Source organism: Haliotis rufescens, unplaced genomic scaffold (genome assembly GCF_023055435.1).
Source record: "Haliotis rufescens isolate VD_foot unplaced genomic scaffold, xgHalRufe1.0.p SCAF_4, whole genome shotgun sequence".
In the NCBI taxonomy this organism is placed as follows: Eukaryota; Metazoa; Mollusca; class Gastropoda; order Lepetellida; family Haliotidae; genus Haliotis; species Haliotis rufescens.
Window position 1 is genome coordinate 65,429,577 of NW_025964112.1, and position 24,418 is coordinate 65,453,994.

General features: G+C 45.2%; 1 protein-coding gene across 1 annotated transcript; it reads left to right on the forward strand.

Annotated features, from left to right (window-relative positions):
• The first annotated feature begins 2,370 nt into the window (after positions 1 to 2,370).
• LOC124114737 lies at positions 2,371 to 21,234 on the forward strand. Its single transcript, XM_046475449.2, has 13 exons — positions 2,371 to 2,546; positions 3,849 to 3,973; positions 5,957 to 6,086; positions 6,578 to 6,679; positions 7,398 to 7,522; positions 8,661 to 8,832; positions 8,934 to 9,008; positions 11,166 to 11,240; positions 14,328 to 14,366; positions 15,718 to 15,811; positions 16,933 to 16,951; positions 17,487 to 17,546; positions 21,079 to 21,234. Exons 1-13 carry the CDS (start codon positions 2,378 to 2,380, stop codon positions 21,211 to 21,213), a joined length of 1,320 nt encoding a protein of 439 aa, XP_046331405.1. The 5' UTR covers positions 2,371 to 2,377; the 3' UTR covers positions 21,214 to 21,234.
• The last annotated feature ends 3,184 nt before the right edge of the window (positions 21,235 to 24,418 follow it).

Sequence of the window (24,418 nt, forward strand, 5' to 3'; positions counted from 1 at the left end):
CCCAAACACACAAGCGTGATAACCTCTTTATCATATAATGTCATTCTTTAATTCTGTGCTTCAAAATCGCTTTCCCTCTCTCGCAAACATTACCGAAACATGCAAGTTTTCCTGGAATGGGCGCATTAATATTTATTACGTCACAGGATAAGTGATGTGTCAGTCGGACTGTGACACTAGCCAATATAGTTCAAACTGAAATCTGTTTCCTATAAAGTGGCGAAGCAACATATACGCAAAACAACAATTGTTTTTAATTGCCTTCCGCGGCAATCCATCGGTCTGTCCGCTAGAGTATCTGCCCTTTGTCAAAGGGAAGCTACTCTAACCCTAGTCTATGAGACGTCACGGCCACGGTCAAACGTTGTTGACAGTCGGTCTGTCCTGTCATAACGTTAAGAAGTGTAGTCAGATGTACACACAGCGACAAAACAAAACAAGGTAACAATGCAAACATATTTCGGCCAAATCCAACTATTTTAATTGGTGGAGAAGGTTTCAAGCCGCAGAGGTCTACAAGCACAGATGTGGCTACTAATCCCGTTTGGCTAGGCCTCGTGCCCTCGCAAAATTGTTTCGAAATTTATATCTCCAAAGTTGCCAAAACTTATAAAATGCCTTAGCTACGTCACAGTTAGACACTGATTTTCAGTATATTGGACTGTTCTTTTGATAATGATAGCAATTATCCATGTAGTTTATCCAGATTCACGATGGTTAATTCTGACTCGATCGCCGAATGACGAGGGCGACGCCATGTTTGTTTATAAACAGTAGTCCCTACTTGACCTTTGATATTTGCATCTCTATCCGCGTATGACCCCAACGGATGTCGTTTTTATCCGTTGGCTTTATCCGGCCGAGAAACCTACCCATTATATGATAAATGAATTTATATTTCATGATAAGAGGAAAAAAATCAAGCTTATGTTACTGACAGAAGCCATAACAGAAGTGTTATGGATTGCAAACATACGTTATATGTCTTTCTGACTGACGTCCCATGATTACAGTTCACTCCCACTACACTGGCTGGAATATTTCTCTTTGTAAGCGTACAGAGTAAAAAGAAAAAGCTGTTTGTATTTGATGTAAACTCAAAAGTGTGGTTAACGATCGGATCAATTCGTTGTTGAATGGAACCTGAATATACATTATATTATATATCTTTAGTAAATTGTATTATTTATAATAAAACATCACTGCTCTTTCTAGCATCTCATAATCGTTTTATCTACATATAAATTGTCACTGTTAGCAATATTCATTGAAAATATATAATTCACTATCGTCTTGCTTCTGTCACAAACTGGAATACTGCTGAGTGCGGCGTTAAACATTTTATACAAATAAACCGTACAATATAGTTCCGTGTAAAACAGTGTGACCTTACAATGTGATCATGAATTCCGTGTCACTTCTCCATGTTGTTATTGCTGGCGGTTTGGAAATCCCCATGTCGTCATTGGGAAACACCCCCGCTTTCTCAACCTCTAACACAAATAAGTTTTCTGTCAGAGTTACGATAGGATTTATCTTAGCTAAGATCGTTTCGAAAATCTAGGCCCAGTGTCGTAAACTAACAGTTATAGATTAGAATAGAATAGCAGGCGTGATTTTTGTCGTAAGTCGCTAAGATTTGTCTTAGATAAGACAGCTTTGTGAATGGGCCCGCCTATATATATATTCGAGTCTGGACCAGACAATCCAGTGATTGACACTGACATAGGCAATTTGGATACGTTGATGTGCATCAACCAAGTCAGCGAACCTGACCAAACTATGCTGTTAGTCGCCTCTCACGACAAGCATGGTTTGCTGAAGACCAATTCTAACCCGGGTCTTCAAGGGGTGTGGGAAGCATGGCCCGGGTTGGCTGCTGAAGATGAATTTTGACCCGGATATAAACGGATAGAATGCAGTAATCAATTTGTGTGCTAGTGTTTACAGGACGTTTCACACTCAGCCGCATACATCCCTGAATTTTACTAAAACTGATAATAATATCCAGCTCTGACTACAATAGACGCTGTAATTACTGAATTGACTTCAATGTTCATGTAGGTTGAACGTAGAATCCGGTTTCCAAAATGTAAATCGGCGTCGGATTTACGCAAATGTATTTATAAGTCAATGTAAAACATAAGCACACATAATGAACACAATGTGTATTCTTAATAAAGGGTATTTACCATCCCCAAACCCACTCGCGTGATAACCTCTATCTGAACGCTTACGTAAAAGGACGAGGTTGTCCGCTAGAAAGCAAATTCATGATCAGTCAATACTCTATTCTAAATGGGCTTGTACTTACGTTCTGCGTTCTGACGCGTGTGAAATTTTTACGTAATGAAACGAAAATGACGTCATAAACCAAATGACGTCATACGTATGTTGTGGAGCAATGGCGGACAAAAGAAACATGAAGCTCACCCTTGCAGTTTACACGCTGTTTATTTTGGTTGGTCAGTGGACGGGTGATATGAAAGAATACAGAGAGAACCCAGAGTATTTGCTGGAGCTATGTGACACAAAACAATCCAATGGTAAGCTCCTGCCGTCGAATGTATTAATGCGTCACGCTTTTGGTAACAAGATATACTAAGGATTGACTGTGTATTTGTTTCGGTTCAATGAGGTATGAATCGAAAAACCGAAGAGCCAACTAAATGAATGCGCGACTTGGGTAGTTTGGACAATGAATATGCATGAATGTCGCTAAATGTCCTGTGCATGACGATACACGTGAGCGGAAAGGGAATTCCCTCGACTAATGGCATTCCCAGATATTCCGCAGTAATAAAAGTAATGCGCCTCGTTGGGCGTGGCTTAATGTTTTACATTCATTGGGAAATGAACACACTCCGGCGCATTGGTGACTTAGCATAACTACCACAGTCTAATTTGCATATCACGTGACCGGACTTTTCTCTTGTTTGTAAACAAGCGAGCTTTTTCAGAAATCAGAATAGAACGGACTAATGCAAGTATTTAGGGGCGCTTTACGTATTGTTTTGCATTATTATATGAATATGCTACTATAACTGCGACAGTGAGTTGCATGACAATACATATTGATACATCAAAGCGACCGTATCGCTAGCTCTCCGTAGGCTCTCCAGGGTTTTCAGTGTAGCGCCCAACACCATCACATGACAACACGTGGAGCCGTACAACCAATGTAAACATAGGATAACTACGCAAATGGAAAATAGTTTTTCACGGATTAGGATATTTTCTCAATGAAAGTTAACCATTCAATGACATATGTTTATCTAGATATGTAGACTTTTCAAAAATGAAACAGATGAAAAACATACAATATATTGAATGGACCGCGTAAGATGTGACGAATCGTCACATGGCGCTAGCCTGTGGCAAAGGTACTATGCTGGTCGCATGGAACTCCAGGGAGGAGAGTAGGAAATGAATGCAATAACACGTGACCAATTCAGCTAATCAGAATGCAGGAATTTCAACGAAATTTAATTATATCAAAACGAAGAAGATTAGACCTGGTTGTGCCCTACACCCACTGTAGTGATGCTAAAGGAGGGTGGTCTTCAGCAACCCATGCTTGTCGTATTAGGCGACTTGGTTGATGCATTTAATCGTATCACAATTGCGCAGATCGATGCTCATGATGTCAGTCACTGGTCCAGACTCGAGTATTTACAGATCGTCGTCAAACAGCTGGAATATTGTTGAGTGCGGCGTCAGACAACAAACAAAGCTGAAGGAAGGAACAGTCGTTAGCCATTGTATGCGCCACTGTATGATCCACTGTATGTGTCATTGTATGTGTCATTGTATGTGCCATTGTCTGTATGATGCGCTGTGTGTTCCAGATGTCAAAGACGAAGGGTGTCGTGAGGCCAAGAACGCGACTCTGGTAAAAAAACATAAGTACATGTCGTCCATATGGTGTGCAAAACAGTGCTGGAAAGATAAATTCAAATATTCTCTCGTAAAAGTAAGTTACATTTTAGTTGAAAATAATTATAAATGAAGCATCTTGATACTGATTGTACAACCCCGCGGACTGTCGTTAGAGGCGACTGAAATTGTTCGGGTGGCCAAGCTTTGTGACTTGAAATTCGCACGCACTAACGCACTCACGCACGCACGCACGCACGCACGCACGCACGCACCGTAATTAATAATGGACCCGTGAAGATTCTTGGGTAGAAAAGGTCTTCAGCAACCCATGCTTGCCGTAAAAGGTGACTATGATTGTCGTAAAAGGCGACTAACGGGATCGGGTGGTCAGGCTCGCTGACTTGGTTGGTGCTTGTCATCGATCCCAATTGCGTGGATCGATGCTCATGACGTCAATCACTGGATTGTCTGGTCCAGACTCGACTATTTTCAGACCGCCGTCATATAGCTGGAATATTGCTGAGTGCGGCGTTAAACAACAAACCAACCAAACCAACCAACTAATAATGCCGCTGCCTCAGTGTTTTGGACAGCGATGCGTCAAGAACAATGCTTAACATGGCCGTCTATAGTTTAGCTCAGTATTATCAAACAAGGCACTACATACATGTATACGCTTCAAAAAAAAAAGAATCGCAATACGGAAATTATTTTGTCATAAAAGAAAACTTAGCGGACCAAGAGGTGCAAAATGAAGAGGTTTAATGTGTTACAGAATCAGTAACAAATTTCCCGATTCAAAATGATCACAAGGACACGCAAACCATTAGTCGGGAAACACGAACAATTCGGAAAACCGCACCCAGTGCATTAGGGCCATGGAGCTGCACGCACTGAATGTGCAGCAGCATAATGTAACAGAAGTGCAAAGAAACAACGCCATCAGCCGCTTGCAGGCAAGAGAATCCCGATCAGCTGTAGCCAGGGTTTTCAGTGCAGCGCCCAACACCATCACATGGCTGTGGGGTCGGTTTCAACAGCAAGGGTCAACACGTGATCGGCCAAGGTCGGGACGACCAAAGTAACCACCCACACAAGATCGCTACATCCGACTGCGCCACCTACGTGACCACAGCCACTTCAACCTCATCCCAAATACCAGGACTGCGCAGAATCTCCGACCAGACCGTACGAAACCGTTTAAGAGCAGCAGATTTACGAGCAAGACGTCCTGTTCGACCCGTCATATTGAGTCGACAACATCGTCAACAACGACTGGGTATGGCCTAAACTGCGATGGAGAGATGTCTGGTTCTCCGTCGAGGGGTTGGAAGAGCACGGGTCTACAGACGTCGGGGAGAACGTTACGCCGGAAACTGCGTACAGGAAGTGGACAGGTTTGGTGGGGGTAGTGTTATGATGTTTTGTTTGTTTGTGGGCGGATATCTCTCATCATGGCAGGACAGGTTTGGACGATATCCAGGGCAATCTTACGGCTCAACGATACATCAACGAAATTCTTTTTCTACACGTCCTCCCTCTTGCAGCCAACGGCAACGGTGTATTCCATCAGGACAACGCTAGACCGCATGCAGCACGGATCACAAGAGCCTGTCTACACAACAACAACGTAGATGTTCTCCCCTGGCTTTGAAACCGATAGAACATATGTGGGATGAATTGGATAGACGGCTACGCCGACGTCAACCACAGCCCCAGACGTTGCAGCAGTTGGCTTTTGCCTTGCAGGCCGAGTGGGCTAACATTCCCAAGGATGTGATTCGCATACTCGTCTCTTCCATGGGCAGGAGATGTCAGGCCGCTATCGATTCCAACGGGGGACATACGCGTTACTGATGGTAACTGACTTTTACCTTGGACTCTTCCTATGTACCGATAACTGAGATGACTACAATTACCAAGTGTTCTCTCCACAACATTTTGGCGCAATACATTGTACGGTTCCTCGTATAAATGTATTTTTCCACCTCACACAAATCTGGCTTTGCGTTTCTTTTGAAGAGTATACTTAACTATCTATCAACATTGATGTTCGGCCTGATGTCACTTGTTTCAGCGAGGAGACCACTGCCTCTGTTCTCAAGTCCTGGGAAGCAAGGTAGACAGCAACAAGTGCAACATCCCCTGCCCATCGTCCAAGGCACAGAACTGTGGGGGCTATCACGTGGTCAACGTTCTCTATACAGGTGGGTTGTAGGGCTATCACGTGGTCTTCGTTCTCCATACAGGTGGGTTGTAGGGCTATCACGTGGTCTTCGTTCTCCATACAGGTGGGTTGTAGGGCTATCACGTGGCTACTGTTTCTGTACATGTGGGTTGACTGTGACATCTTCATTAGGCGTAGTTACCCAGGGTCTGACTGTTCTTGGTCTGTCTGATGTCTGCCCGGTCTGTCTGTAGAGTTGCATCTGGTAAGTTACAGCAACACGGGAGCAACTAAAAGATCTAGCAATGTGGGCATAGGGGGCTTCAATCTGTATCAACCCAGGGCCCGCTCGCGTTGTTCGTGTGTCAGTCGTGACGTTGTTTTTTTGTTTTTTATCAGTGTGAGTGTCTGACCTGCCGTTCGTATCATTTATGTACCCTTATTGCACGTGTAGTTTCGGCAGCCCAAGTTCATATTTTCGCATTCTACAAAAGTGTCAGTTTACTTTACTCCTCGACGCGTCTGTTTCAGGATTTGTATCCTTCAACTGGAAACGTCTTGGGAAGATGTACAGCGACGCTATGAAGTTTAAAGAAAAGCGAGCACGCCAGAGGACGAAGCTCATGGCCAAATGTTAGTGTGGCAGACATCGGCGTCAATGATGGCTTTAGCTCACCTGTACCGAAGGGGTCCAAGTAATATTTTGGCATGGCACATTGTCTGTCCGCTCGTGTTTTTTTCCAAAACAGCTGACAGGAATCTGAAACATTATGAGAACATCTAGCACCACAAAGTAACTAAGTTCATGATACCACAATAAAAAAAATAGTTGCTTTTAACGGAATATATTTACAGAATCTTCTTTTCAGAACCAACACGGCCCAGAGAGCTGAAACTATATTAAAATGCTTAAAACTTCAATGTTCCTTGAATTTGTTCCTTGCATGGACTTATTTATACGATATTTTTAAGACTTATTCAACAATATTCCTCAATTGTTAATAGAGCTAAGCGCCCTCTGTTCAGAGAAGGTCAGAGACTTGAGATTAAGCGCTGCTATGACGTTCTGACTCATTGCAGTAACCTAAGCATTTCCCTCTACAAATTGGGGCAGTCAGGTAGCCTAGTGGTTAAAGCGTTAGCTCGTCACGCCGAGGACCCGGGTTAAAGTCCATTTCTGGTATCCCCCGCCGTGATATTGCTGGAATATTGCTAAACGCGGCGTAAAACCAAACTCACTCACTCACTCACTCCTCTGCAATTTGAAACGAAAAGAAGAAAATGAAAGTGAAATCAACATTACTGAACCCTTTCCATTCACCATCATGTAAGCTCACCTCTTCCCACCCAGATGACAAGGGCAAATGCATCCAGTGGAAGCCGAAGAAGGCCTTGACAATCGATTCAGAAATAATGACCGTCGAGATGTGCGTCGTCCACTGCTTCCACTACAAATACGTGTACGCCTTGCTCACGGTGAGATACAAACTCCTTCCACTGCACATACTTCTACGCCATGCTCACGGTGAGACACAAACTCCTTACACTGCACATACTTCTACGCCATGCTCATGGTGAGACACAAACTCCTTACAGTGCACATATTTCTACGCCATGCTCAAGATGAGACGCAACTCCTTACACTGCACATATTTCTACGCCGTGCTCAACATGAGACGCAAACTCCTTACACTGCACATATTTCTACGCCATGCTCAAGATGAGACGCTAACTCCTTACACTGCACATATTTCTACGCCATGCCCACGTTGAGATACAAACTCCTTACACTGCACATACTTCTACGCCATGCTCACGGTGAGACGCAAACTCCTTACACTGCACATATTTCTACGCCGTGCTGAACATGAGACGCAAACTCCTTACACTGCACATATTTCTACGCCATGCTCACGGTGATATACAAACTCCTTACAATGCACATATTTCTACGCCATGCTCACGGTCAGACACAAACTCCTTACACTGCACATATTTCTACGCCTTGCCCACGGTGAGATACAAACTCCTTCCACTGCACATATTTCTACGCCATGCTCAAGATGAGACACAAACTAATTACAGTGCACATAGTTCTACGCCATGCTCACGGTGAGACACAAACTTCTTCCACTGCACATACTTCTACGCCATGCTCACGGTGAGACGCAAACTCCTTACACTGCACATATTTCTACGCCGTGCTCAACATGAGACGCAAACTCCTTACACTGCACATATTTGTACGCCATGCTCACGGTCAGACATAAAACACCTTACACTGCACATATTTCTACGCCTTGCCCACGGTGAGATACAAACTCCTTCCACTGCACATATTTCTACGCCATGCTCAAGATGAGACGCAAACTAATTACAGTGCACATATTTCTATGCCGTGCTCAACATGAGACGCAAACTCCTTACAACTGCAAATATTTCTACGCCATGCTCACTGTGAGATACAAACTCCTTACGCTGCACATAAACTCATTTCTATATAATTACGGCTACATTATGCCCTCTCAAGTTTACAAACACGTTATCCTCACACATTCTCTCTCTCACTATGTCTTCTATTTTGGCCTCACTCCCTTCCTCTGTCACTCCGCAGCTCAGCACGTACTGCAAGTGTACATCTGACTCACCGGAAGTACTGTCGTCAGGTAAAACCATGGAGAAGATTCTGGAACGAGGCGAGAAGACTTCCTGTACAAAAGTGTGTGGAGGCAACCGGAAACAAATCTGCGGCGGCGCCATTAACGTCAACAGCGTCCACCTCACAGGTATATAACTGATATGTTTGTTTGCATTCGGTTGATATTTCTCGAATCCGCGATCTATTGCGTGCGTCTCCGAGGATCACGTGACCCACTTTTTCTTGCAGGTCACTACGACTCCAAGGACCAAGCCAGCAGGAAGGACTTCAAGAAGCTGCCAGCTCTCGAAAGCCACTGGAAGAGTAGGAAGCACGTTTGTTATTTCCATTAGTACCTGTACTTAAGTTCTCTGAACGAGGAGGACCGTCACATCCTGACCCATCCTACCTTCACCCTGACCCAACCTAACTGTCATACCCTGACCGACCCTGTCATAGCCTGACCCACCCTAACTGTCATAGCCTGACCCAACCGAACTGTAATGCCCTGACCCACCCTGTCATACCCTAACCTACTCTGTCATACCCTGACCCACCCTAACTGTCATACACTGACCCAACCTGTCATACCCTGACCCACCCAGTCATACCCTGAACCACCCTGTCATACCCTGACCCACCCTGTCATACCCTGACCCAACCTGTCATACCCTGACCCACCCTGTCATACCCTGACCCACCATGTCATAGTCTGACCTACCCTATCTGTAATGCCCTGACCCACCCTGTCATACCCTGACCCACCCTGTTATACCCTGACCCACCCAGTCATACCCTGACCAACCCTGTCATACCCTGACCCACCCTGTTATACCCTGACCCACCCAGTCATACCCTGACCCACCCTGTCATACCCTGACGAACCCTGTCATACCCTGACCCACCCAGTCATACCCTGACGAACCCTGTCATACCCTGACCCACCCAGTCATACCCTGACCCACCCAGTCATACCCTGACGAACCCTGTCATACCCTGACCCACCTAGTCATACCCTGACCCACCCTGACATACCCTGACCCACCCTGTCATACCCTGACCCACCCAGTCATACCCTGACCCACCCTGTCATACCCATGTGCAGGAAAAACTCCTCGCACTGTGAGGGTGTAGTGTGGGTTGGTTCTGTATGGTTACTGTTCATATGTGCAGGACAAGCTCCTCACAGTGTGTGGTGTGGTTCTGTATGGTAACTGTTCATATGTGCAGGACAAGCTCCTCACAGTGTGTGGGTGTAGTGTGGGTTGGTTCTGTATGGTTACTGTTCATATGTGCAGGACAAGCTCCTCACAGTGTGTGGGTGTAGTGTGATTGGTTCTGTATGGTTACTGTTCATATGTGAAGGACAAGCTCCTCACAGTGTGTGGGTGTAGTGTGGTTGGTTCTAAATGGTTACTGTTCATTTGTGCAGGACAAGCTCCTCACAGTGTGTGGGTTGGTTCTGTATGGTTACTATTCATATGTGCAGGACAAGCTCCTCACAGTGTGTGGGTGTAGTGTGATTGGTTCTGTATGGTTACTGTTCATATGTGCAGGACACGCTCCTCACAGTGTGTGGGTGTAGTGTGGTTGGTTCTAAATGGTTACTGTTCATATGTGCTGGACAAGCTCCTCACAGTGTGTGGGTGTAGTGTGGGTTGGTTCTAAATGGTTACTGTTCATATGTGCAGGACAAGCTCCTCACAGTATGTTGGTGAAGTGTGGTTGGTTCTAAATGGTTACTGTTCATATGTGCTGGACAAGCTCCTCACAGTGTGTGGGTGTAGTGTTGTGTGGTTCTGTCTGGTTACTGTTCATATGTGCAGGACAAGCTCCTCACAGTGTGTGGGTGTAGTGTGATTGGTTCTGTATGGTTACTGTTCATATGTGCTGGACAAGCTCCTCACACTGTGAGGGTGTAGTGTGGTTGGTTCTATATGGTTACTGTTCATATGTGCAGGACAAGCTCCTCACAGTGTGTGGGTGTAGTGTTGTGTGGTTCTGTATGGTTACTGTTCATATGTGCAGGACAAGCTCCTCACAGTGTGTGGGTGTAGTGTTGTGTGGTTCTGTATGGTTACTGTTCATATGTGCTGGACAAGCTCCTCACACTGTGAGGGTGTAGTGTGGTTGGTTCTATATGGTTAGTGTTCATATGTGCAGGACAAGCTCCTCACAGTGTGTGGGTGTAGTGTTGTGTGGTTCTGTATGGTTACTGTTCATATGTGCAGGACAAGCTCCTCACAGTGTGTGGGTGTAGTGTTGTGTGGTTCTGTATGGTTAGTGTTCATATGTGAAGGACAAGCTCCTCACAGTGTGTGGGTGTAGTGTGGGTTGGTTCTATATGGTTACTGTTCATATGTGCAGGACAAGCTCATCACAGTGTGTGGGTGTAGTGTGGGTTGGTTCTATATGGTTACTGTTCATATGTGCAGGACAGGTTCCTCGCAGTGTACATACAGTGTCTCTTTTCCTTCCCAGAGTACTTCCTGAAGAATAAGGAAGTCTTGCTGGGCGTGGCAAAGGGGAATGGGATCATTTTGAGATCGCCTGCAAGTAGGTGCTGACTTATTAGCCTAGTTACTGCAACACGCAATAGGCGAAACTCACACATCAAACAACTCACACGCGTTGATCGCCGTAGCTCACACACCACACAGCTCACACGCGTTGATCGCCGTAACTCACACACCACACAGCTCACACGCGTTGATCGCCGTAACTCACACACCACACATCTGACATGCTTTGATCGCCGTAACTAACACACCACACAGCTCACACGCGTTGATTGGCGTGACTCACACATCACACAGCTCACACGCGTTGATCGCTGTAGCTGACAAACCACACAGCTCACACGCGTTGATCGCCGTAACTCACACACCACACAGCTCGCACGCGTTGATCGCCGTAGCTCACACACCACACAGCTCACACGCGTTGATTGGCGTGACTCACACACCACACAGCTCACACGCGTTGAATGCTGTAGCTCACACACCACACAGCTCACATGCTTTGATCGCCGTAACTCACACACCACATAGCTCACACGCGTTGATTGGCGTGACTCACACATCACACAGCTCACACACGTTGATCGCCGTTACTCACACACCACACAGCTCACACGCGTTGATTGGCGAAACTCACACACCACACAGCTCACACGCGTTGATCGCCGTAGCTCACACACCACACAGCTCACACTCGTTGATCGCCGTAACTCACACACCACACAGCTCACACGCGTTGATTGGCGAAACTCACACACCACACAGCTCACACGCGTTGATCGCCGTAACTCACACACCACACAGCTCACACGCGTTGATTGGCGAAACTCACACACCACACAGCTCACATGCGTTGATCGCCGTAACTCACACACCACACAGCTCACACGCGTTGATCGCCGTAACTCACACACCACACAGCTCACACGCGTTGATCGCCGTAACTCATACACCACACAGCTCACACGCGTTGATCGCCGTAACTCACACACCACACAGCTCACACGCGTTGATCGCCGTAACTCACACACCACACAGCTCACACACGTTGAACGCCGTAACTCACACACCACACAGCTCACACGCGTTGATCGCCGTAACTCACACACCACACAGCTCACACGCGTTGATCGCCGTAACTCTCACAGCTCACACGCGTTGATCGCCGTAACTCACACACCACACAGCTCACACGCGTTGATCGCTGTAACTCACACACCACACAGCTCACACACGTTGATCGCCGTAACTCACACACCACACAGCTCACACGCGTTGATCGCCGTAACTCACACACCACACAGCTCACACGCGTTGATCGGCGAAACTCACACACCACACAGCTCACACGCGTTGATCGCCGTAGCTCACACATCACACAGCTCACACGCGTTGATCGCTGTAACTCACACACCACACAGCTCACACGCGTTGATCGCCGTAACTCACACACCACACAGCTCACACGCGTTGATCGCCGTAACTCACACACCACACAGCTCACACGCGTTGATCGCCGTAACTCATACACCACACAGCTCACACGCGTTGATCGCCGTAACTCACACACCACACAGCTCACACGCGTTGATCGCCGTAACTCACACACCACACAGCTCACACACGTTGATCGCCGTAACTCACACACCACACAGCTCACACGCGTTGATCGCCGTAACTCACACACCACACAGCTCACACGCGTTGATCGCCGTAACTCACACACCTCACAGCTCACACGCGTTGATCGCCGTAACTCACACACCACACAGCTCACACGCGTTGATTGGCGAAACACACACCACACAGCTCACACGCGTTGATCGCCGTAACTCACACACCACACACGCGTAGACTGGCATGACTCACACACCACACAGCTCACACGCGTTGATCGCCGTAACTCACACACCACACAGCTCACACGCGTTGATCGCAGTAACTCACACACCACACAGCTCACACGCGTTGATCGCCGTAACTCACACACCACACAGCTCACACGCGTTGATCGCTGTAACTCACACACCACACAGCTCACACGCGTTGATTGGCGAAACACACACCACACAGCTCACACGCGTTGATCGCCGTAGCTCACACATCACACAGCTCACACGCGTTGATCGCTGTAACTCACACAACACACAGCTCACACGCGTTGATCGCCGTAGCTCACACACCACACAGCTCACACGCGTTGATCGCCGTAGCTCACACACCACACAGCTCACACGCGTTGATTGGCGTGACTCACACATCACACAGCTCACACGCGTTGATCGCGGTAGCTCACACACCACGCAGCTCACACGCGTTGATTGGCATAACTCACACACCACACAGCTCACACGCGTTGATTGGCATGACTCACACACCACACAGCTCGCACGCGTTGATTGGTGTGACTCACACACCACCCATCTCACACGCGCTAATTGGCGTGACTCACACACCACTCAGCTCACATGCATTGATTGGCGTGACTCACATACCACACAGCTCACACGCGTTGATTGGCGTGACTCACATACCACACAGCTCACACGCGTTGATTGGCGTGACTCACATACCACACAGCTCACACGCGTTGATTGGCGTGACTCACATACCACACAGCTCACACGCGTTGATTGGCGTGACTCACACACCACACAGCTCACACGCGTTGATTGGCGTGACTCACACACCACACAGCTCACACGCGTTGATTGGCGTGACTCACATACCACTCAGCTCACACGCGTTGATTGGCGTGACTCACACACCACACAGCTCACATGCATTGATTGGCGTGACTCACACACCACACAGCACACACGCGTTGATTGGTGTAATTCACACACTATACAACGTCATACAACGTGAATATTGTTGAGTGCGGCGTTAAACAATAAACAAAAGTTTATTTGTGATTGTGTTTTTTCAGTAATGGTGATTATGAAGTGTCATTGATATTCGTGACAGTTGCGTTTTATCAATTATGATGACTGTGACATGTGATCAATATGCATCTGTCAGATATGTTGTAAATAAGCGTGTGTGAGGTGTTACCGTGACTAGGAGGCGATATCAGTATTCTTTCATGATATGGGTGCTTGTACAACCTATTTCTTGTCTCCAGGTACTACTCCCGGCACAGATGTGGTCGTTGTTGACGAAGGTGAGGCTGTCGCGGACAGAGGCGGGCCCGGCATTATCCCAGTGAAGCCCTTTCTGGGTTATATTAGATTGTGCAATGAGCCCGTTGGACAAAGGTTTTGTAAATAGGAGTGGAAACATCTGTCTACGCAATATTGGGATGCGATGACATGCATCAACCAAGTAAGCGAGTCTGACCCCGGTCCTGATGAGTTGCTAAAGACCAGTTCTAACCCGGATCTTCATGGGTGAAAGCCAGTTACACTTGAAATATATATTCAAGATACGGCAGATCTAATGGATCAGTCTGTGTCAGAATCCACGCTCTCCGTTTCAATGAGACTAATAATGAATTAATGATACACGTTTACAAAATAGTGATGTACCTCATTCTTTCTCAGGGGCACGGGTGGCCCACTCGTCTCAAGGGGCATTCACATGGTACAACTAGTGCAGAGTTGCGTCCCTTGGTAACGCCAGAAACCTGTGATTGTGGGTTCGAATCCCAAATCGCCCTGATTATGTTTCTAGGTTTGTCAGAACCTTACCCATGCTCGTGGGTTTCACCAAAGTGGTAAACGTTTTAGGCCTGCATCACTTCGGGCTGTCCTCCCACTCAAGCCGTGATATAACTGGAATACTGTTCAAAGCGGCGATTAATAGAGAATCTCACCCGAGTGTCTTTTGATATGAAATATATCAACACGAGTTGATAAAAGTGGAAAAATTCCGAGGCTTGCCGAGGATTTTTGGCACTTTTATCAACGAGTGTTGATATATTTGATATCAAAAGACACTCGGGTGAGATTTTATTTATCATCCAACATCATTCTTCCAACTTTTTCAATTTGTTGACAATAATTAGCAGTGTCTTCAGTGTAAAAAGTACTGCTAACAGCTTCAGTAGTAGATCCATAAGTGATGTCATTTGATTGTGACATCATGGTAACCAGTGACGTCACGATGGTCTGCAAAGCGATATCGCCTGTGGGAGCCAGTTTTGGATGATAGACCCAACTCAGTCACTCTGTCTCGGTCATTTGGCTCTGAAAGAAAATAACAGAAGTGAATTTCCCACTGAATCCAAAACGTGTGTTTGTGTGCATGATTTATTTATTTAAGATGTATTTCAATGCAGTGTGAGTGTTGATGGGAAGGTATTCTTGTAGTTCCCTCTGGAACGTTTTTTGAACCAATCAGAGGCTGTTGAAAACACGTGGTGTTTGTCGCCTTCGCGTTATACAATAACCTCGGTTCTGTAGAAGATACTGGTGTTGTGGACGCAGGACACATATTGTTTGTTTGTTTGTTTGTTTGTTTCGCACTCGCCTGAAGCAGTCATTAGAGAATAATACAAGTATGACGTTTTGCAGATGGACATGATAATACCACCGCCAAAGTCGTCGCGGGCGTCGCATGCGTGGGGCTGATAGGGCTCGTCGTCGCTCTTGTTATCTTCATCAAACGGTAAATAATATACAAGAAGATAATCACTCTTCTTTGACACAATGTATGGTTTTTTTCTCATCAACCGAACAAGTAGACAGATTAGGGATGAGGTAAATAGGATGGTTGTCGAGAAGCTAACCTCCTGTGCATATAGTGTATACTTTATTTTAGAATTATCCCATAGCAAACAATTGGTTTTAGGCATTGGTCATTGATTCTCAGAATAATATATGCGGTCAAGAAACGATGGTTCAGTAACTTAGCTTGTTGTTTTACACTGAGCCGAGCAATATCCCAGCTATATGACGGCGGTATGTAAATAATCGAGTTTGGACAAGACAATCTTGTGCTTGACATCATGAGTGGATATGGTTTTACGCAATCTCATTAAAATCAGATCTGAGTTGTCGCTGCCGCTAAACAAAGCTTTGTTTAGCGATAGCGAAAACTAAGATCTGATTTTAATGAGATTGGGTTTTACGCCGCTTTTAGCCATATTCCAGTAATATCACGGCGGGGGACACCAGAAATGGGCTTCACACATTGTACTCATGTCGCGAATCGAACCTAGGTCTTCGGCGTGACGAGCGAACGCTTTAACCACTAGGCTACCTGACCGCCCCTTGACATCATGGAATTGATCTACGTGTTACGATGACATCCAGTTAAGTAACTAGTCAGACCTGAAAACATTGCTGTAAACGAAGAATCTTGATTATAACTGTTATAGGTAAAGGTATGTATTTCACATTGTCATTTGAAGAAAGGAAGGTATCAGTCAAAAACGTCACTGTTCTTGCCCTTTGTACTAAATTAAGTGAGTGAGTTGGGTTTACGGCGTGTGGGAGGAAAGCCCTCCTCTACCTCCTCTTCATTGAAGTAATGTAGATGTTTGAGACTTCACCGGCGGAGGTTTTCTTCAGCTTGAAGTCATTACCCGACGAAGAGTCACGCGACACGACTCAGTAGTCACGTGCTGCTTGCGTGGCATCAGTTTACCCGAATGACAATAATCTCGCGAACATTTGGGTCACGCTGCATCACTCAGAACAACCTTCGTAATTCCCCGCTCAATACATGACTATATGTTTATACGTAGAGTATTTAGTGTTGCTGTATTTTCATGTTTTGTGTTTCAGGCGTAAGAAGGAAACAGAGGTAAGTTTTATAATTTGGTTGAGATAGTCTTGGCCACGCCGTACAATATATAGTTTGTCATGCTTCCAGACAATAACGTATAGGTCCAGAGGCAGTGAGGTTTTGTTTGTGTGTTTGTTTGTTTAAAGCCGCACTCAGCAGTATTCCAGCTATATGGCGGCGGTCTGTTAATAATTGAGTCTGGCCCAGACAATCCAGTGACTGACACCATGAGCATCGATCCACGCGATTGGGATAGGATGACATGCATCAACCAAGTCAGCGATCTTGACCAACCTGGTCCCGTTAGTCGCCTCTTACGACAAGCATAGTTGCCTCTCACAGCAAGCACAGGTTGCGAGCCTGACCACCCGATCCCATTAGTCGCTTCCTACGACAAGCATTGCTATTCTACCCGGATCTTCACGGGTCAAGTAGTGAGGCCTGGACTGTCTATAATGAAATTTCGAGACTACATTGCGTCCAAAATCAAATGCATCCATGTTTGCACCAATATTAGTGTTGTTGAGATTTAACTGTCCCATTGATTCATCAGATACCACAGGGCAGCGACGGGGGGGCGGCAGGCAAAAGGATTAAGGAAGAATTGTCCAAGGTGAGGATGGTTTGATTACCGCATTACCTCTACATTGACCTCTGTTCAAAATACTGTGTGAGTATTAACCACGCTGTCGGCATCTGTGGGTATCTGTGATTAATGGTTGGTAAGTGTGGGTAACGGTGAGTAATGGCGGTAAACTGTGAGTAATGGTGGGTAACTGTGAGTAAAGGCGGGTAACTGTGAGTAATGGCGGGTAACTGTGAGTAATGGCGGTAAACTATGAGTAATGGCGGTAAACTGTGAGTAATGGTGGGTAACTGTGAGTAATGGCTGGTAACTGTGAGTGATGGCTGGTAACTGTGAGTAATGGTGGGTAACTGAGTAATTGCGGGTAACTGTGAGTAATGGCGGGTAACTGTGAGTAATGATGGGTAACTGTGAGTAATGGCGGGTAACTGTGACTAATGGTGGGTAACTGTGAGTAATGGTGGGAAACTGTGAGTAATGGTGGGTAACTATGAATAATGGTGGGAAACTGTGAGTAATGGTAGGTAACTGAGTAATGGCGGGTAACTGTGAGTAATGGCGGTAAACTATGAGTAATGGCGGGTAACTGTGAGTAATGGTAGGTAACTGTGAGTAATGGTGGGTGACTGTGAGTAATGGTGGGTAACTGTGACTAATGGCGGGTAACTGTGAGTAATTACGGGTTTCTGTGAGTAATGGTTGGTAACTGTGAGTAATGGTAGGTGACTGTGAGTAATGGTAGGTAACTGTGAGTAATGGTGGGCAACTGTGAATAATGGCGGTGAACATTGAGTAATGGCAGGTAACTGTGAGTAATGGCGGGTAACTGTGAGTAATGGCGGGTAACTTTGAGTAATGGCGGTAAAATATGAGTAATGGCGGTAAACTGTGAGTAATGGTGGGTAACTGTGAGTAATGGCTGGTAACTGTGAGTAATGGCTGGTAACTGTGAGTAATGGTGGGTAACTGAGTAATGGCGGGTAACTGTGAGTAATGGCGGGTAACTGAGTAATGGTTGGTAACTGTGAGTAATAGCGGGTAACTGTGACTAATGGTGGGTAACTGTGAGTAGTGGTGGGTAACTGTGAGTAATGGTAGGTAACTGTGAGTAATGGTAGGTAACTGTGAGTAATGGTAGGTAACTGTGAGTAATGGCGGGTAACTGTGAGTAATGGCGGTAAACTATGAGTAATGGCGGGTAACTGAGTAATGGCGGGTTACTGTGTGTAATGGTGGGTAACTGTGAGAAATGGTAGGTAACTGTGAGTAATGGTAGGTAACTGTGAGTAATGGTAGGTAACTGTGAGTAATGGTGGGTAACTGTGACTAATGGCGGGTAACTGTGAGTAATTACGGGTTTCTGAGAGTAATGGTGGGTAACTGTGACTAATGGCGGGTAACTGTGAGTAATGGCGGGTTTCTGTGAGTAATGGTTGGTAACTGTGAGTAATGGTAGGTGACTGTGAGTAATGGTAGGTAACTGTGAGTAATGGTGGGCAACTGTGAATAATGGCGGTGAACATTGAGTAATGGCAGGTAACTGTGAGTAATGGCGGGTAACTGTGAGTAATGGCGGGTAACTTTGAGTAATGGCGGTAAAATATGAGTAATGGCGGTAAACTGTGAGTAATGGTGGGTAACTGTGAGTAATGGCTGGTAACTGTGAGTAATGGCTGGTAACTGTGAGTAATGGTGGGTAACTGAGTAATGGCGGGTAACTGTGAGTAATGGCGGGTAACTGAGTAATGGTTGGTAACTGTGAGTAATAGCGGGTAACTGTGACTAATGGTGGGTAACTGTGAGTAGTGGTGGGTAACTGTGAGTAATGGTAGGTAACTGTGAGTAATGGTAGGTAACTGTGAGTAATGGCGGGTAACTGTGAGTAATGGCGGTAAACTATGAGTAATGGCGGGTAACTGACTAATGGCGGGTAACTGTGAGTAATTACGGGTTTCTGTGAGTAATGGTAGGTAACTGTGAGTAATGGCGGGTAACTGTGAGTAATGGTGGGTAACTGTGACTAATGGCGGGTAACTGAGTAATGGCGGGTTACTGTGTGTAATGGTGGGTAACTGTGAGAAATGGTAGGTAACTGTGAGTAATGGTAGGTAACTGTGAGTAATGGTAGGTAACTGTGAGTAATGGTGGGTAACTGTGACTAATGGCGGGTAACTGTGAGTAATTACGGGTTTCTGTGAGTAATGGTGGGTAACTGTGAGTAATGGTAGGTAACTGTGACTAATGGCGGGTAACTGTGAGTAATTACGGGTTTCTGTGAGTAATGGCGGGTAACTGTGAGTAATGGTGGGTAACTGTGACTAATGGCGGGTAACTGAGTAATGGCGGGTTACTGTGTGTAATGGTGGGTAACTGTGAGAAATGGTAGGTAACTGTGAGTAATGGTAGGTAACTGTGAGTAATGGTAGGTAACTGTGAGTAATGGTGGGTAACTGTGACTAATGGCGGGTAACTGTGAGTAATTACGGGTTTCTGTGAGTAATGGTGGGTAACTGTGAGTGATGGTAGGTAACTGAGTAATGGTGGGCAACTGTGAATAATGGCGGTAAACTTTGAGTAATGGTAGGTAACTGTGAGTAATGGCGGGTAACTGTGAGCAATGGCGGGTAACTGTGAGTAATGGTGGGTAACTGTGAATAATGGCGTTAAACTATGAGTAATGGCGGGAAGCTGTGAGCAATGGCGGGTAACTGTGAGTAATGGTGGGTAACTGTGAGCAATGGCGGGTAACTGTGAGTAATGGTGGGTAACTGTGAATAATGGCGTTAAACTGTGAGTAATGGCGGGAAGCTGTGAGTAATGGTGGGTAACTATGAGTAATGGTAGGTAACTGTGAGTAATAGCGTTAAACTATGAGTAATGGTGGGTAACTGTGAGTAATGGTGGGTAACTGTGAGTAATGGCGGGTAACTGTGAGTAATCATGGGTAACTGTGAGTAATCATGGGTAGCTGTGAGTAATCATGGGTAACTGTGAGTAATGGCGGGTAAATGTGACTAATGGTCGGTAACTGTGAGTTATGGTGGTAAACTGTGAGTAATGGCGGGTAACTGTGACTAATGGTGGGTAACTGTGAGTAATGGTAGGTAACTGTGAGTAATGATGGGTAACTGAGTAATGGTAGGTAACTGTGAGTAATGGTAGGCAACTGTGAGTAATGGTAGGTAACTGTGAGTAATGGCGGTAAACTATGAGTAATGGTAGGTAACTGAGTAATGGCGGGTAACTGTGAGTAATGGCGGGTAATTGTTAGTAATGGTGGGTAACTGTGAGTAATGGTGGGTAACTGTGAGTAATGGCGGTAAACTATGAGTAATGGTAGGTAACTGTGAGTAATAGCGGGTAACTATGAGTAATGGTAGGTAACTGAGTAATGGCGGGTAACTGTGAGTAATGGCGGGTAATTGTGAGTAATGATGGGTAACTGTGAGTAATGGTGGGTAACTGTGAGTAATGGCGGTAAACTATGAGTAATGGTATGTAACTGTGAGTAATAACGGGTAACTATGAGTAATGGCGGGAATGCTGTTCATGTTAACAGAAACAAAAATCACTCCGTGGCGAGGGGAAACCTAAGAAAGATAGAAAGTCAAAAGACGCGGGCAAAAAGGAGAAGCACAGTCGACATAAGGCCACAGACAGATCCAAGGAAAAAAAGAAGAAAAAGAAAAAATGAATAAATCCTATACATTTATAACCTTTTGGTTTTGAATCCACTTTTTCATTTTTGATTCGGTGCCTCGACAAGTCCATGTGCCAAGGAGGGCATAGGTGGCCCAGTAGTCTAAAGCGCTGCAATGCGTTGTAGTTGCGTCCAGAAACCTATGATCGTGGGTTCGAATACCGTTTCGCCTCGCTTATGTTTCTAGGTTTGTCAGCACCATACCCGTGCCGTGCCAAAGTGGTTAACGTCTAAACTGACACGCCGTGCTACAGCTTGAATACTGTTAAAAGTATTGTTAAACAAACACACACAGCATTTCATTCAGACATAGATGGACAATTGCTGACGTCGACCTACAAGTTAACAAAAAAGTCAAGTCAACAAGTCAACCGTCATAGTGGACGCCCTGCCTCGAGATCATTGCCCTGCTGGCCTTTGCTGGGACATATGGGGAGTCAACAAGAGTGAGTGATGCGGCAGTCAACAACATACAAGCTATATCATGACGAATCAGGAACATGCAAACCAGTGGTTGATAGCATGAGCAACGTCTCGCGCCGATTACGATGACACAAGATCAGTCAGATCACATAATCAACTATGACATTGAATAGTGGTCTAATCTGATTGGTGAATTTTGAAGTGGTTAATGAGCGATAACCATTTCTGATTGTAGGGCAGCTTCACATCGCATTGGATAATTTAGCACACGGTGACCCCGGCATATCAACAAACATGTCGTCTGATCTACTACGACTATCGATACAACATTATTATCCCCCGCCACGAAGTGGAAGGGGGGCATAGGAATGGTTGCCGTCCGTCCGTCCGTCCGTCACATTTCGTTTCCGGTGCAGATTTTGAAAACCGTGCCATATTTCTTCACCAAACTTGGCACATAATGTCATCTCGCAGTATTGAATACATTTCCATTCTTGTTGCTAAGTTCTGCATTGCTTGTGTGTATGTTCCTCCAAAAGTGTCATGGACACGGTTGTTGCATTCATTGACTAACTTTATGCAGAAACACAACTCATTACAAATACAACAGTGTAACTGGTCTTAAACCTACTCAACTGTATAAACACTGCCTCCTATCCTGTATATAGTCGTGTCAACCATACTCTGTACTTCACTTGCTTGATAACGGTGTTAAAACCTACACCGAAATCATCGATCCTAATTGTAATAAAGAAGTTGTTTGTCAATTTGTCTCATCCTTACTCATTCCAAATACAGTTACATATTCTATCATAAACTGCAGATGGGAAACAACACCAGTTATAACTTTTTTTAGTGCTGCAAATTAGGCCATTTACAAAAAGGCCCAGTGAACATAGTTCACAGGAGCTAATGCATCGCACACAACCGGACATGTCATATTGGCGGGGGATATGAGTATTTCATGCTTGTTTGAAGTGGCTTTCATATTTCGAGTAGTTCACCGTTGATTGAACGTCGCTAAATGTTACATTAAAGACACGAAGCGGTGTTTAATCAACGAAGAACAACCACAAAAGTTAACACAGAATAGGTTTATCTGGTGATTGTGACCAATCGATCTTAGTCACGGCTTACTGGCTACTGCTGGCCACTGCTTGCTACTGCTATCGATTGGTGTAAGAAATCCTCATACATGATCCATGCAGCATTTCAAAACGTTTATCATTCATTTCAGTGTTTAGTTTTCCTCCACATTCAGATGTGTATATTCTGTCAAGGAGACGCATTTATAAAGTGCTTATAGTGGTTTTGTCTGACTGGTTACACATGCGGAATGCGGATCCGGCACGAAGGCACGAGGTGAGATTGTTTGATTTGTAAGTACAGATAGTAAAGCTCACTGTCGCGATTCTGGTGCGATTGGTTCATACTTCTGCAAAACTATCTGTAAACTCAGATGGAATTCTCTAACTACACAGGCCGATCTGATTTTAATTCGAATGCGTTTGTTTACATGTGACATGCAAATTATCGCGTTGAATGTTTTACAGCAAAGCAATCTCTGAAGCTCGTATCTCATGAAAATATAGTCACGTGTAAGGTTAAACAAATATAATTTTAACAAATTCATAATTTCAGTCGCAGAGTTGAGAATGGGATGAGTATACGTTAATAGAGCTGAGAAGGAGATGCGTATAGGCTGATAGAGCTGAGAACGGGGTGAGTATAGGCTGATAGAGCTGAGAAGGGGATGAGTATAGGCTGATAGAGCTGAGAACGGGGTGAGTATAGGCTGATAGAGCTGAGAAGGGGATGAGTATAGCTGATAGAGCTGAGAAGGGGATGAGTATAGGCTGATAGAGCTGAGAAGGGGATGAGTATAGGCTGATAGAGCTGAGAAGGGGATGAGTATAGGCTGATAGAGCTGAGAAGGGGATGAGTATAGGCTGATAGAGCTGAGAAGGGGATGAGTATAGGCTGGTATAGCTGAGAAGGGGATGAGTATAGGCTGGTATAGCTGAGAAGGGGATGAGTATAGGCTGATGTACGCAATGCTGAAATCAGAGCAATCCGGCGTCATGGACGTCTTTCAGTATGATTTACAGATTGTCTGATATAATAATATAATACGCTATTACAACGTGACATAGAAGAGTATGACAATATATCTTTCAACACCAAAGTGACCATATCGCTAGCTATCCATAGGACTTGGATGTCGCAATAGTTTTTCGCGGTTTAAGATATTTTCTCAATGGAAGTTAACCATTTCATGTCATGTTTATATAAATAAGTAGACTGTTTGAAAATGAAATGGACGATTCGTCACACCAGAGACCATATACCGTTATATAAATATATATACTAGTAATTTGGTGGAGCGTACGTAAGATGTGACAAGAGGTCCCTTCATGAGGATAACGGTATATGGTCTCTGGTGCGACGAATCGTCACACCTCGCTAGCCTTTGTCTGGTGCCCCTGGTAACTCCCTTGCCTTGGGAAGATGTTGTTTGATGGTGGCTAAACATGTAACAAACAAGAAATGGTAATCATGAAGAATTTGATAAGGTGCCATTGTTGTGTTTTGGATCTTAAAGTTGCATCGTTTCGGCGACTTCGTTCAGCCGAGTAACGTTTTGATAACGTTCGTAATATTTTTGTCAAGTCCAATTTTTAATTGCAGATTTTCATTTGCTCGACGGTGTATTTCTCGTCCATTTTATTTTGGAAATGTCTGCTCATTTCTAGATTCTATAAACATATGGTAAACT